Raw genomic sequence first — 15,544 nt, 5'->3', positions numbered from 1 at the left:
GCTTTAGAGAATGTAGGAAATTTTCACAGATACTAGAGATAGGCTTTGAAAGATGAATGCCAGTAACCAGGCAGACTAAGTTGGGCCATTTCTGGGAGAGGTAGCAGTGTATATGGCCTAGAAATGGACAGCTGCTTAGTTTGGCAGGTGTATTAGTTCATTTTGTGTTGCTGTAAAGGCATACCTGAGGCTGAGTAGTTTATAAAGAACAGAAAAGAGGTTTATTTGGATCATCACGGTTCTGCAGGCTGTATAAGAGACATAGTCCTGGCATCTGCTTCTGGTAAGGTCTCAGAAAATTTTTCAGTCATGGTGGAAGGCAAAGGGGAAGCAGGATTGTCACATGGTAAGAGAGAGAGAGAAGGAGGAGGAGGGGTAGGAGGTACCAGGCTGTTTCAAAGAACTAACTCTTTTTTTTTTTTTTTTTTTTTTTTGAGACGGAGTCTCGCTCTGTCACCCAGACTGGAGTGCAGCGGTGCAATCTTGGCTCACTGCAACCTCCACCTCCTGGGTTCCAGTGACTCTCCTGTCTCAGCCTCCCAAGTAGCTGGGAATATGGGCACGCATCACCACGTCTGGCTAATTTTTCTATTTTTATTAGAGGCAGGGTTTTACCATGTTGGCCAGGCTGGTCTTTAACTTCTGACCTCAGGTGATCCACCTGCCTCGGCCTCCCAAAGTGCTGGGATTACAGGCATGAACTGCCGTTGCTGGCCTCAAACAACTAACTCTTAAGTGGGTAAGAACTCATTACTGTGGGGATGGCCAAAAGCCGTTCATGAGGGAGTCGCCCCTGTGACCCAGACACCCCCCACTAGGCCCATCTCCAACATTGGGAGTCACATTTTCAACATGGAAATTGGAGGGGACAAATATCTAAACTTCATCAGCAGAGATGGAGGGAAGGATTGGGGGAGTGCAGATCACTGGTTGCCCCTCCATCATGTTAGTACAAATATCAGCCATTATACATTTATAGTCTCTTGAATAATGTACCACTCATTACCTTTGAATACACTGAAAATCAAGTTAAAAACAAAAAAAAATCTGAGACCTTATTTTTACCAGCTTGTCTTCTGGGATGTTCAGTTTTTGCTACCGGAGAATGTTTTTAAATGATTAAGGAAAATTTTACAATGCAGGATCTGTTATTGACAAACATCTGCAGTATCATTGCTAACTTGACTAACTGAGTATTCTTACTTAGTAGAATATAATGAGTTCCATCTTTTGATCAGTCTAAAGACTACCTAGTGAAAGGCAATTATTAATTTTTTTAGTAGTGAAATGATTTGTACTTTCGTGTAAATCCATTTCATGCTATTCTAATTTTTTTTTTTTACCATATCTATGACTCAGTGTTAGAAATATGCACACCTTAGATAATCAAGTCTCATACTGATTCATTATTTTTCCAGCAAGGCCCTCATAAAAACTGTATAATATTTAACTAGGGTATGATTATAAAAGTTACATATAAAGTTTAACTACATATATATGTATATATATATATGAATGCACATATATTTCCTTTTGCTAAATCTTTCATGCTTTAAATTATATAATTTATCTATTTGGTATCACATTAAAGTCCTAATAATTAGCTAAGGTCATGGCTTGGAAATTTGTATTATTTGAAAAGTATTATAAACTATTTTAAAGGACTGATTTTTTTAGAAACAATTTTATTAGAGAATTATAAGCATTTAGCACTTATCTCTCCCGCTAGCTATTGAATCAGCTTATTATTTTTTATGACTTGTTTTGAATAAGAGTCTTAATAAAATTTACAGAGATTTTTGAGCTTTTGGTGTGTTTGTGTGCAAGTACCAAAATTAGTTGGTATTTCTTAAGAAAAAAAATTATACGGTAGAGGGTAGAGAGTCTCTGAAATTCAATTTGAAAGGCACTTTGAATCCAAATTTGAAGGGCACTTTCCTAAATCTCTCCTGACTGGTGTTTGCTTTCTGTTTGCTCTCATTCGTTGAACCACCAAATAGTTTCAAAGGTTAAGTGCAAACTTCGTTAGTGTATCTGCATTTCGGAAAACCGAAAGTTAAAAACAGTCATAATCTTCTCATACAGTGAAGCTAAGGGTTTGCCTTGAGAGCTCATCAGTGTTGTAATTTGACAGTGAGCAGTAATGTTTGTCTAAGAGGATTGGTGGCCAGAAATAAGCCACAGTGTCTAATGAGACACGGACCGGCTGGGCAGGATGCCACGGCATTTCTTGTGTGTGCCTTTCTCATAAGCAAAATGGCCTCAGACTGAAGAGGATGGTCATAAAGTCTGTGTGGAACAGACGTCAGAGTGGAATTTTCAGACTTAATGGAGAGGATCTAAGTAAGCTCTGGATTTTGAAATGAGTGAATCTATGGAGCTGTGATCTCCTACAAATCAAATGGGGAATGTCTGTGGATGTGTAAGAGCTGAGAAAGAAGAACACTATGTAGATCCTGCCAAAACTCCTTTGAACCCTGAAAAATACTCTCCTGGAAGAAAATATTTCAGAAGAAAACCGATCAAGAAAACTGGAGGTGACAAAGAGTCAGTTGGGGCAAACAATGAAAATGAAGGCAAGAAGAAGAGCAGCAGTCAGCCTTCAAAAGAACAGCCAGCTCCTTTATCCAGGGGACTGGTACAGCAGGAATCTGTTACCCTAAACTCTGCACTGGGAGATGGTATTCAGCAAAAGAATACAGAAGTTGTAGCTGACAGCGTTAAACAGAAACTTCTGCCGAGTGCTGTAAGCAGTTGGTCTGACCATGTGAACACTTCTCCTGCTAAAGACAGTGAAACAGAAGTAAAAGTTAGTGAACTGGATGAAAGGATTTCAGAAAAAGACAGCACTCCATATTGCGCAAAGAGGAAGAAACATTTAGATGATGTCAACACAAGCGAAATAACATTCCAGGAAAAAACTGATGTTTTTTCTTTTCGAAAGGCAGCCAGCTTAAGCTCTATTCCCTCGGGTATAGAAAGATCACTCGAAAAAAGTGGGTTTGCTGAAGACCCACCAAAAAGTTATAGCAGTATTCAAGAAAAGCAAAACACTGAGAGATTTTGTCCTCATGCAACACAGCATTTTCAGTTTAAAAAAAAGAGATGCCATTCCCTTTATACTAGTATGTCCTCTGTTTCTAAGGACACAGATGGAAATGAGGTAAGTGAAATGTGGAGTCTGAGTTCAAGTAAATAAGTGTTCCAGGTGCTCACATCAGACTCACATCTAATTTGTCTTTTATAAAGTTATTTTCATATTAGTGTATGTAAAAGCCATAGAGTTTCTGTTGCGTTTTGTTAGTAGCCTCAGGTTTGATTGTTATGATTTTATTTTTGTGCTGTGCACATTCTTTGACCACACTTTAATCTAAAAATCCTGTACGTTTTCATTATTGGTGGAAGACTTTAAAAAGCACTACAGTAAGAGAGTGCATATCTTTTGAATTTTTCTGGTTCATGATTCTTGACTTTGCCTGTGGAATAGCCTGTGGAAGCTTAGTTGGACTGTAGGTAAAAGTTCAATTAGAAATAGTCATGAGAAGACAATAGCTTTGTAACAAATAATAGGATACTGTAAAATTATCAGTCAATACCGACTTGCTGATTCATGAGTTTGAAAAGCCAGATTCTGGTTCTCTGTTGATTTTCATGTGCAGAAACATTCACATAATTGCTGTCAATTCTGTGCATATGTTTTGAGGGCTAGGGTACATCTTTTCCTTTATGTTATTCCCCAGCCCCAGTCTAAAATCAGAAATTGTTAGGGTAGCATGCCATAGGAATTTGAAAATGACACAGACTACTAGGAAGTTGAGATCTTTATTCCTAACACTGATATTTAGCTTTAGACAAGTTACTTATCTGGGGTTTTTACTTGTCTTTAAAATATAATTAGATAGGTATTTATTTAATTGCTCAAAAAATGTATTATCCACATAACCTCTGCATGTTACTACTCAGGAGTTGATGGCTTTTTCTTTAAGCTATTCCTAACTTTATCTTTTAATAAAAAATCTGAACATAAAGAATATTTGTGTTGTTAAACATTCTTGGCAAGGTCATTGTATCAATGAGCAGAGATCATTTGCATAATGATAGAATGAGGTTTTATGAGGGTTAGTGTGCGCCATCATCACTGACCTTGGTTTCTGAGTTCTCCTGAAGGTGTCCTGTTTAGATACACCGCTACACCTTGCCAATATTATGTCATCAGTTCTCTTTATATTTTACAGTGGTTATATTTTAAAAAGAAAGCATTCAGTCTGTGTCATTATCTATGTAGCTCTGTCATAAAGGCTAGTGCAAAAGAAAACTACTTGACTACTATATGTTTATGAATATAAGCACTTGGTTTAATTTCACATATGTTTTCCAATTGTTTTCTTGCATAATTTGGCTTCAAGTAAGCTGTACATTTTTGCATTAATGGAAATTTTTATAATCTGTTTCCTTAGTGGTACATTAGCCTTTCCTTCAATGGAAAATATATGTGGAAATAAGTCATAAACTGACCAGTCAGATTTGCGAAATAACTGTAATGCAATGTATATAAAGCCTGACGTCTTCTAGGTTAAAGCTGAATGGGTAGTCATTATTTTATCTGAAGGGTTTGACATCTCATGTCCCTGTAGTTCAGATAAAGACTATTTATTTATTCTGTGGCACACAAAGAGTCCAAATCAAGAGTTTAGCTATTCCTCTTAGGACATTCTTCCTGTTACCTTGGAGGTGTTTGACTCTGTTTCTTAATTATCTTTGGTTGGAAACTTCCACAGAACTCTTTATCTTGCATTGGATTCTACATTTTTCATTGGAGAATTAGTTGCAAATGAGAGCTTCCAGCCGCTTCATTGGCATTTCATCCCGGAAATGACTGATTAACCAACATTCCTTTTGTTTGTTCTTTTTCATAGCTTCCCTATGTGATCAGTTTTTGCTCTGAGTTGCATGTAGGGTTGGACTTAACTTTTGAGTTAACTTCTAAGTAGAATAGTATACAATTTTTTGAGCTTATCTTAACCTGACTTGATCTCCCCTAGTCCTGTGACATTCATCATTCTCAGTCTACTTCCCTTTTGAGTCGTTGCAATGACATGCTGACCTAGAGTGGTCTTCCTGGTTCGGGGGGCTCTGTGGAGGCCACTCATCCAGCCCTTCCTGCTGCATATAAATGTTATCAACATGTTATATTTTTATTAGGATAAGTAGGTAAAAAAGGAGTATATTAGATTTTTATACTGCTTTGGAATTGGAATAATGGTTTCAGACACATCGCGTCATTTGATCATCCCAACAACTCTATGAAATAGGCAAAATAGACTATGCCTCATATACAGAATGAAAAAATGGAAACTCAGGTTAAATAAATCCTTAAGGCAACATGGTAAATAAGATTACCTGAGTTAAATTATGGCACGACATCCCACTTGTTTTACTTGTCAATGAAATTTAAGGGAGATTGCTAAAAAGTTAGAGCAGGAATTGATGTTAATAGTGTCATCTGTGAAGGATATGTTATAAACAGGTGGCAGAAGGTAGATCGTTTTGGGAGACAAGGAGTAATGAACTTAGTGTTTGTACCTTTTTCAAGGATCTTCTGTTTGTCGAAGACTCACCTTGTACCTTGTGACAAGGTTTCCTACCTTTGTCCTTGAGCTCTTTCCAGAAAACATTCTTTTTTCTTTAGTTTCACAAATCCCACCTCTTCCCAGTTTTGTTAAGTTGATATTGGCAAAGATAGTTGTTTTCATCATCTATAGACTGTGGGTTCTCTAAGCTGGCCATATACATGTAAGAGTCATCTGAAGATATTTCAAAACAGATAGATGCCTGGATGTCACCTACAGTTATTCTAATGTAATAGATAAGGGTGGGTGCTCTGTAGGTGATTCTAAGGGTCAGGACGTTGGATAGGGAGCTTTTTACTATTCTTATTCTGCAGCAGTACTTCTCAAAGCCTGGCCCCAGGGTCCCTGCAGGAGAATCCTCTAGATTGCTTATTGAAAAACACCTTGCTTGAGATTTAATTTAATCAGAATATCTTCTGTCATGAGACAGTATTGTATATGTTTTAGGCACCTGCTCTTGTGTTTTTAAAAACACACCAGATTTAGAGAATCAGCATCACCTTAGCTTAGTATTTGCCATTTCATTTTCTTCTTAATGTAGGTTTTCTGATAAGCAATGTGGACTACGGGCCTGGCAGGCAGAAGATCGAAGTTCTTCTAGTCAGGCTTTGCCACCAGACAGCTGCATGACTTAGGCAGTCTTCTTTATTTCTCTAGGTCTCAGTTTCATTTTCTATAAAAGGAGGATACTGTACTAGATCATGATTCTACTGCTAATAATAATGCTATTTGTTGAGTCCTGCTATATTCCAAGCACTCCACAACTACATTTATCTTCAGAGCAAGTCTCTGAAGTGTTCTGTTATGAGCTCCATCTTTATAGATGAGGAAACTGAGTCTCAGGAAAGTTAAGTAGCTTACTCAACTCACTTAACAATGAGTGGTACAGCTTTGATCTAACCCAAATTGTCTGCCAGGTTGAACTGTTACCTGAGGCAATTTACCCTCCTTTTCCTACATACCTCTTTTCCAGTTTTAAATTTCTGTGAATTCATGTGCATAAGTGTATGCCTTTTTGTTTGTCCAGTGTTATTACTCCTCTCTCTTTCCCTCTCTTCCTTTATTTCTTTATGAAACATTTATTATGTATTGAACCCAAACTAGGCACTCAGAGATAAGTAAAACGTAGCTCTTTTCCTTGTGCATTATATCTCATTGTTTGTTCATAACAAATGACAGGGACCATGGCTGTAAAGTTAGTCACCTGAGAATTAGTCACCTGGGGTGATGATCAGGAATAAGTTTAACTTCTCAGCAAACCATGTGGTGACTCTATTAAGTAATGAAAATTGAACTGCATTTCTGTTCCTTTCCATCCTTTGGTGAATTGCTAATGAATAGTGCAGTGGCCTAAAGTAAAGAAGCCGAAGAGAGAAGGTTAAGAAATGAGTGTGGCTGTTGTACACAATATATTGTCAGTCTCTGAATAATGAAGAATTGAATATTTTTATTACCTTGGCTTTTGTATTTAAAAAACTTTGAAAAAAAATTAAGAGCTATCTCAGAATGTGAGAGGAATTACATTCAACCTACCTGAAATATATTTATTCATTATTTTTTTCTCTCACCAACTCTTTTATGAAGCTTAGACTATAAAATTTATGATTGGAATTCAAGGACCAGGATAAAATCTGAATGTGTTTAGCCTTGCTCCACAGATCTTGAAGACGAAGGTCATTCATTCTATAATTGACTAACTCATTTCTTGCTGAACCATTTTATCTCTTTCTTTAAAAATGAACATTCATATTGATTTCTCTTGACTATTTCTAGTCATTTAGATTTCATAACCAGTTTGTGAAAATATAGTTTTAGAATAATTGTATAGAATTTGGGTCCCTATCATCATGATGCCTTTCTCTGCCTTTTAAGTTAAATGAAGGACATGCACAGTTTAAATCCTTGGCTTTACAAAAAAAAGGTAGCTTTTCCCCTCTGTTTATATAAGTAAATGATAATTTGTTCAAAGTAGTTATCAATTTAGAGCATTAGCACTTGGACTTTATCAGCTTTTTAATTACTTTTGTTCTCCATTTCACCCTTCCCTTATATAGGCAGTTTGTACCAGTTAAAATTTTAAAAATGTTTGTGCTATCTTTACAGTTAAAAATATTTTGTGAAGCATTTTCACACTTTTTTTTTTTTTTTAACTTGGAAGCAGAGCTAAAAATGTGTTGATTACATTTGTTTCTGCCAAAATAGTTTAAACATTTTTAAAGAAATTGTCCTTGGAAACAAACATCTTGGCTTAGAAATATTTGCCTGTGTTGACAAATTCAATACGGAATTTACTTTTGCTGACTATAGTGTCAAGTGATGTGAATAAAAGAGTTTTAGAAATATAATACCCTCTTACACGCCTCCATTCACTGTGGGGCAGGCACCGTTCTCAGCCATGTGTGTGTACCTCTTAGTCTCTCACACTAAGAAGGTTCTATTATTATACTCATTTTACAAAAGAAGAAACTGAGGCCCAGAGAAGTCACAGGGCTAGAAAATAGTGGGAACAGGAACTGAATTCCAGTTGCTGCCATCCACAGCTTTGCACCAATCTTCCTACCGATGTTAAGGTTTTACTCTTGCAATAATGAAACTCATCAGGTAGGAGAAGAATCCTGAGCTTGACCTTTTTGACTTGCTGCTTTCATTCTTACTAATACCTACACTCTCTCGAATAGAATATAATCCTTATTTTTATCTTAGTAGAAACATATAAAGGGATTGAATTTTCATTTGTTAACGTTTTTGTATGTAAACCTCTAAATCAATAGGGATTTGTGTTCTGCACAGAAGAACATTTGGCTATCATTTCTACATCCACTGTGTGTCCCACAAGTCAGTTTCTGCTTCTGTAGAAGGAGGTGGTCCATGGATAGGTATAGCTCCCTCAGCAGTGTTACGGGGAGTCACTTAGCTTGGCAGAGTAGGGGAGGAGAACTTACAAGATGTTGAGTCAGAAGGCTTACATTCAATGCAGGTCTTATTATTCCCATCCTTAAAATTGGGGTGGTTTCTTGTTTTGAGGATTAAACGAGGTCACATATGTGAAAAAGACTTAGGAGACTGTAAAGTGCTTTATAACTTATATCCTTTTGTCTTCTGTTTCTGGAGAAAAGAGGAAATACTTTGTGATCATCCTTTAAGTAGAAAGAATTCTGTAAGTTTTCAAAACTTTTAACGGGACACTTCTTTCTCTCCTTTAGACACAGAGCATTCTGTATAACCAGAGCAGGCTGCCACCTTCCCTCCCCCTGTGATCCCACCTTCATTCATCCTCTCATTTCTTTAGCAAATATTTACTAAGTATCTATTATGTGTCATACAGTGTGCTGACTGTATTCTTCAAATTCCATAGTTAGCTTAAAACTTTGTTAGCCTTCTTAGATAAGGTAGCATGAAACTAAAACAAAAATAAAAAACAAAACAACAACAATGAAAACCCTGTCAATTTGTTGGAATAGAAATACCTTGGAAGGAACCATTTAAAAAAATATTTAAGATTCAGTGGGTACATGTGCAGGTTTGCTACATGGGTATATTGCATGATCCTGAGGTTAGAGCTTCCAATGATCCTGTCATGTAATACTTGATAGGTAGTTTTTCAACCCTTCTCCCACTCTTATGATCCCCACTTTTGGAATACCCAGTGTTTATTGTTCCGTCTCTGTATCTGTGTGTACTCAATGTTTAGCTGTCACTGATAAGTCAGAAAATGTGGTTTTTGGTATTCTGTTCCTGTGTTAATTCACTTAGTGTAATGGCTTCCAGCTGCATCCGTGTTTTTGCAAAGGACATGATTTTGCTTTTTCATTTTATGGCTGGGTAGTATTCTATGTATGGCTGTATGTAGCACATTTTCTTTATCCAGTCCATTGTTGACAGACACCTAGGTTGATTCCCATGTCTTTGCTATTGTGACTAGTGCTGTGATAAACATACGAGTGCAGATGTCTTTTTAGAAGAATGATTTATTTTCATTTGGTTATATACCCAGTAATGGGACTACTGGGTTGAATGATAGTTCTGCTTTTAGTCCTTTGAGAAATCTCCAAACTGCATTCCACAGGGGCTGAACTATTTGCGTTTCCACTAACAGTGTATAAGCATCCCTTTTTCTCTGCAACCGCACCAACGTGTGTTACTTTTTTGAACTTTTTTTAATTTTGATTTTTATTTTTTTTGAGACAGAGTCTCACTCTGTTGCCCAGGCTAGAATTCAGTGGCGTGATCTCTGCTCTTCAAGTGATTCTCCTGCCTCAGCCTCCCGAGTAGCTGGGATTACAGACATCCACCACCACGCCTGGCTAATTTTTGTGTTTTTAGTAGAGACGAGGTTTCACCATGTTGGCCAGGCTGTTCTCCAGCCCCTGACCTCAGGTGATCCACCTGCCTTGCCATAAGCCACCCAGCCTTGACTTTTTAATAATGACCATTCTGACTGGTGTGAGATGGTATCTCATTGTGGTTCTGATTTACATCTCTTTAATGATCAGTGATATTGAGCATTTTTTCATATGTTTGTTGGCCGCTTGTATGACTTCTTTTGAGAAGTATCAACATCACTAAAAAGCGGGCAATGGACATGAACAGAAGTGTCATGTGTTTTTTCCTTGTTGATTTGTTTAAGGTCCTTATAGATTCTGGGTATTAGTTCTTTTTCAGATGCATAGTCTGCAAATATTTATTCCATGTTAAAAGTAGGTTGTCTGTTTACTCTGTTGATAGTTTCTTTGGCTGTGCAGAAGCTCTTTAGTTTACTTAGGTCTGGAACCAATTTTTGAAGCTCATTTTGGTTATTTACACTTCACTAGTACAGATACATTTCAAAAGCGTTATTGAGAGTAACTGATATGAGAGAGGAAGAGAACATAATGCCAGAGGCAAATCTGCTCTTCTGTGTGGGGTGGGGGGTGGGGGGGTGGGGGGGTGGGTGGGGGCTGTTGGTTAAGGAGGTACAACTGGTCTCGTGAGGAAAATTTTTATGGACCCTGACATCCAGTTCATGTGAGAGATCCAGGACGGTATCTTCCTCTGAAAATGTGTAGTGTTCTGTGTATCAGCTCCTTTGCCAGTATAGAAGCCGAGAAGCTCCAGTGAAAAGGGTCTGCCTTTAGGAGTGAGGCAAAGCCAAGGGATTCCCTTTCATGACCTATCTATGTGCAGCCATTTTCCTGGCAGTAGGTGCACTGAGAGGAAGCTGGATTACTGTGGCTACCGAAACAGAAGAAAAATTAGTCTGACTTGTAAGGATAGATTTCTTTTCTAAACATGAAGGAGAAATGCCATTCTCTTGTAAATTCTGTACCAGAATGTAGGAGACCTGGGCTCATACCCTAGGTCTCCTGCTAGCATGCTGTGAGACCTTACGCAAATGACATCACCTCTTTTAGTCTAAGCTTGTTCAGTAGTGAGAGGAGGGCATCGCCAAATATCTCTGCTTTCCTTCAGTTTGAATCCCCATGATTTCTTAATCTTCATTATATAACTTTCTTTAAGTTAAATATCTCTGTTTTCTTAACTTCAGAGATGTTGCTTTTTCTACTATTGACATAAATTATTTAGATTATTTGATAACACTTTAAATTATACAGTTATTTAAAAATGTTTAAAAATAAAAATTGCATTATTTTCTTTGTATGGAATAATAAAATACATACTTTTTAAAAAAGTGAATAAGCTTTCGGGGAATATCTAAGTCAACTTTGGAGTTGGCAGTTCCTGTGTACTCAGTGCATGCCATAACCATGACAGCATCTGTAAAAATAGGGTGCTTCTGTTGCCCAGTTGTCTGGTGGCATTGACTTTGCTCATAGGACTTTCACGTTTACAGATTCAGCTGACTAACATGGGTGAGGCTGTTGCAATTCATTTAGCAGTAAGTGGGTCATTTAGTAATAAGCTGTGAATGAAATCAGTGTGCTATAAGATGAGATAGGTTGGCTTGTTTTCTTTTATTGAAAAGACATTTTGAAGCTATATACGATGTAAAGTTCATGAAATTTTTTTAGATAAGTGATTCAGATGAAGCTTAGCTTTCTTGCTTGACACTAGGTTCTCATTGAGTGGTCTCGAGGCTTGTGTTCCCCATTGGACACTTTTGTGCATTGGTAAGGGCATTCTGTTATTATCGGAAAGTGAGGTTAATTGGAAACCTTTTGATTTTCTGAAATGACAAAGTTTACATGGCAGGGTTAAAACTCATTCATACAAAATGAAAGCAGGAAACGTGTGTTTCTGATCTTTCATACTTTTTCTGTCTTTAATACTTCCTTTGTTCCTGCTCTCTTGAGTCTCCTGCTCTCCATTTATTCAGTAGAGAGTTATTGAGCACCTGAAATGTGCCATGTCACGTTGAGTATGGGGAGAATGTTCCAAGGGTAGAAGTAGCTTGAACAAACTACCGTAGGAGAGAGGAAACATATGGTTCATATAACTTGATATTAATATGATTTGATCATAGAAGAGAAGAGGAGAATTGCTTGAATCTGGATTACCGCACTGGCACAGTAAAGAACACACCATTTTGGGAATGAGAGTACAATAATATTTGGTACAGCGAGACTAGTTAGGAGGCTGTTACTAATCCAGACATGGAGGCTTAGTTCCAGAAGAAGGTAGAAGCCCAATATTATTCAAGGTGTATCACGAATGTGTTTCAAAACATGTTGGTATTGACATTCCAGACTAGTGGTAACAATCTAGACTAGAGATAATAGTTGCCTTGACTCAAGTTGATAGTGGGAAGAGAGAAAATGGGGATATAAGACCCCCTTCTTCCTACAGAAATCAGTCTTAGAACAGTTAATATATCCATATTATTAGGTGTGTGAATAAATTGCCATTAAAAGTAATGGCAAGAACTGCAAATACTTTTGTACTAACTTAATATCTTCCTTAGGGGCATGAGAAACTAACAGTTGAGTGTTTTGTAGAATGAGCCAACAAATATAAGGCAGATTCAGAAGAGTTGGGTTAACTCATCCTTTTATCATTTGAGAGTTCCAGCACTGGTTGCTTTGGTTCCCAGACTGCAGAGCAACATATTCTGCTTGTTCTCTCATATTTATTATGTCCTTTTCAGCTGTTTTTTGAGACTGTGGCTCACATTGCCTGACCATGCTCCATGAGGCACTTGGTCAGACTTGCACAGTGAAACAAAACTTACGTTGTTTTACATCCCTGACTGACCATGAGCAGGCATATGTCTGGTGACAGCACTGTTGGAACTATGTGAAATGGAGTCAAGCTTTCTTCTTTGGTTTGAACTTTGCCTGTCCAAATTCCCTCCTTGCAGATTCTCAACCACAATCCTCTGCACCTTCTTTTAGTTCCAGTTATTGGTGTTTCAGTCATTGACTGTTGTCTCAGCTCTCTCCAGAAGGAGAAGGGAAAACATGGGGTAAAGTATCAGTGTTGTGTGTAAGAGTAGAGGTAATGACGGAAAAAGAAAAGCAGATGTAAGAAAGAGTGTGAGGGTTTTTTGGTTGTTGGTAGTGATGTTTTTTAGGCTGAGCTTAGTTTTCAATATTTTTATTTCAGTTTTTGAGCTTACTTATGTGAAGTGAAAAGGTAAAATAGGCCAGGTACGGTGCCTCATGCCTGTAATCCCAGCATTCTGGGAGGCCGAGGTGGGAGGATTGCTTGAGCCTGGGGGATCAACACTGCAGTGAGCCATGATGGTGCCATTGCACTCCAGTCTGGGTGGCACAGCAAGACTCTGTCTCAAAAACAAACATACGAAGAAGTAAAATAAAAGTGACGACTTTTTGATTGCCAAGGTCCAGAATGAGTTCACTTGGATTTATGACATAAGATGTTTTATGTAGGCATGTTGACCTCCCCGTTACACTCTCTTTGAACTTGTAGGACAAACACTAGGTTTTGGTTATTTTTACACAGTGCCAAAATAGGTTTTTTGAAAAATGTTGTCAGACGTGTGTTTTGTATTTTGTAAATAATAAGCAAACAAAACCCATTTGGCTTAGTGACATTTTCATAGGTGGATTGGTTGGGTGCTGCATGTCCACTGTAGGTAATAAAGCCTCTTCTCCCCAGTGGGACCTTGAAATATATGATAAAGCAGAAGTGACCAAGAGAATCCTGGTCTCCTTAATGAATTAATGCAGATTCTCAAGGTGTCCAACTCAATCATAAAGTCATTTGTCCATTGGATATTTACTGAGTATCTGTAATGTGCCAAGCACTGCCCTAGCTAGGCATTATAACACTAAGGCAAATAAGACATTATCTTTCAGGATATACTGCTCACATATTAGAGGGCTAGAAGATCTAACAAGAGACAATAATGACACACAAGAGGTACTGCTATTATACCAGTATGAGTGGAGTACTTTCAAAAGCACAGAAGATGGTCAGGTCCCTTACACAGACCCCTGAGGCAGAATCAGCTGGGGCTTCCTCAAGGAGAAGGATGAGTGGAGGAGTAGCACAGGATGGGAATTGGTGAGGGCTTTCTCTGGGTAGAGAGTGGTACATATGAATGCATAGTATCTTGTGGAAATGCATTCTTATTGAGGAAGTAGAAGTAGTTCACTGTGGCTGGAGCACAAGGAGTGTTTGGGGTGGGTGTCAGAGGGCAGGGAGGAGAGATGAGGCTGCAGAGGACTGTGTTACCAATTGGATGTGGGCACAGAGGTTGAAAACGCATCAAGGATGACTCCAGCAGCTTCTTTTATTTGGGGGCAACTGGGTAAATGGTGGGGCCATTCTCTGAGCTAGGAATGCAGGAGGAAATACAGGAAGGAAAATGAGAAATTAAGTTCTCAATACATTGAGTTTGAAGGGGCTGTGAGATATAGCACAGTGGTTAAGAGTATCAGCTTTGTAGCCAGACAGATTCAAGTTCAAATTTGACTTCTACCTATTAGTAATTTGGGTGAACTTGAGCAGGTCATGTTATTACTTTATGTCTCTTTGTCATTTGTAAAATGATATTGTATATTGTAAAGATTATAAGGTAATTTTTATGAAGAGCTTAAGCACAGTGTCTGGCTCATTTAAGTGGTCAATACATGGTTAGTTTTACTATTGCAATAGAAGTGTATGATAGGGAGATGGGTTTAGGGATAAGGTTTGGGATGGGATATAGGGATGTGGGAGTCAACCCTGTCAAGGTGGCAGTTAAAGCCATTGTGGTAGAGATGATCCAGGGAGAGTGAGGAGAGTGGAGGAAAGAGGCCTGAGGCCTATGCCCTGGGGAATAATGTTAAAGGTTGGGTAACAGAGGAGCCTCTAATGAAGACTGAGAAGGAATGGCTAGAGAGGCCGGAGGAAAGCCTGGAAGGGGTGACGTTGTGGAAGCCAAAGAAGAAAGATTGCCAGTGACAGATGCCTCAGTGAGATCAGGATTAGAAAATGGAAGGATGGGAAAACAACCCTTAAGCTCTTCTCCATGGTGTTTCTGTCATTAGACTGTAAGCTCCATGAGGATGGTTGTATAACCAATGCCTGTTAATGGTACAAGTGGACATTTATGAGTGTTTGCTGAATGAGTGAGACTGTGAAGGAAGAGGCGATAGATGATCTCTCACAATATCTTTCAACTCATCAGCATCCCTCTACCCATCACTTCTATTATGTTAACAATCTAATTTTCTTCTTTATTGGAAAAATAGAGTTATGAACAAGAACTCCCTCACTTTGTCTGGTCACCTTTACTTAGTTTTAGTGGAATGGTAAGAAAGAGGCCAAATCAAAACAGGTAGAGGTGTGAAGATAATAGAGACAAGAAAATACAGAATACTTTTTTAGGTAGCTTTCCTAAGAAGAGAATGGGAGAGAGATGGTGTTAAGTAAAGAGGGAATTGAGTTCATGAAGATTATTTTTATTTATTTTAGGATGGAAGAGATTTGGATATTTTAAATACTGAGAGACCCACGTGAGAGGGAATTAT

At 38.1% G+C, this 15,544-nt stretch overlaps 1 protein-coding gene across 33 annotated transcripts in view; it reads left to right on the top strand.

The window, feature by feature from the left end:
• The window catches only part of DST (dystonin), a 497,218-nt gene that overhangs the window by 259,981 nt on the left and 221,693 nt on the right, over positions 1 to 15,544 (top strand). The window contains exon 1 of one of the 33 annotated variants that reach the window (XM_016955702.4): positions 416 to 3,163. The exons of the other annotated variants lie outside the window; for them this stretch is intronic. Within the exon in view, the coding sequence (XP_016811191.2) occupies positions 2,402 to 3,163 (762 nt within the window). The 5' untranslated portion in view covers positions 416 to 2,401. Of the gene's footprint in view, positions 1 to 415; positions 3,164 to 15,544 lie in introns of those variants that run through there. 33 annotated transcript variants of the gene reach the window in all.

Source organism: Pan troglodytes, chromosome 5, assembly GCF_028858775.2.
Source record: "Pan troglodytes isolate AG18354 chromosome 5, NHGRI_mPanTro3-v2.0_pri, whole genome shotgun sequence".
NCBI lineage: Eukaryota > Metazoa > Chordata > Mammalia > Primates > Hominidae > Pan > Pan troglodytes.
This window is presented reverse-complemented; position numbering and strand designations above follow the sequence as displayed.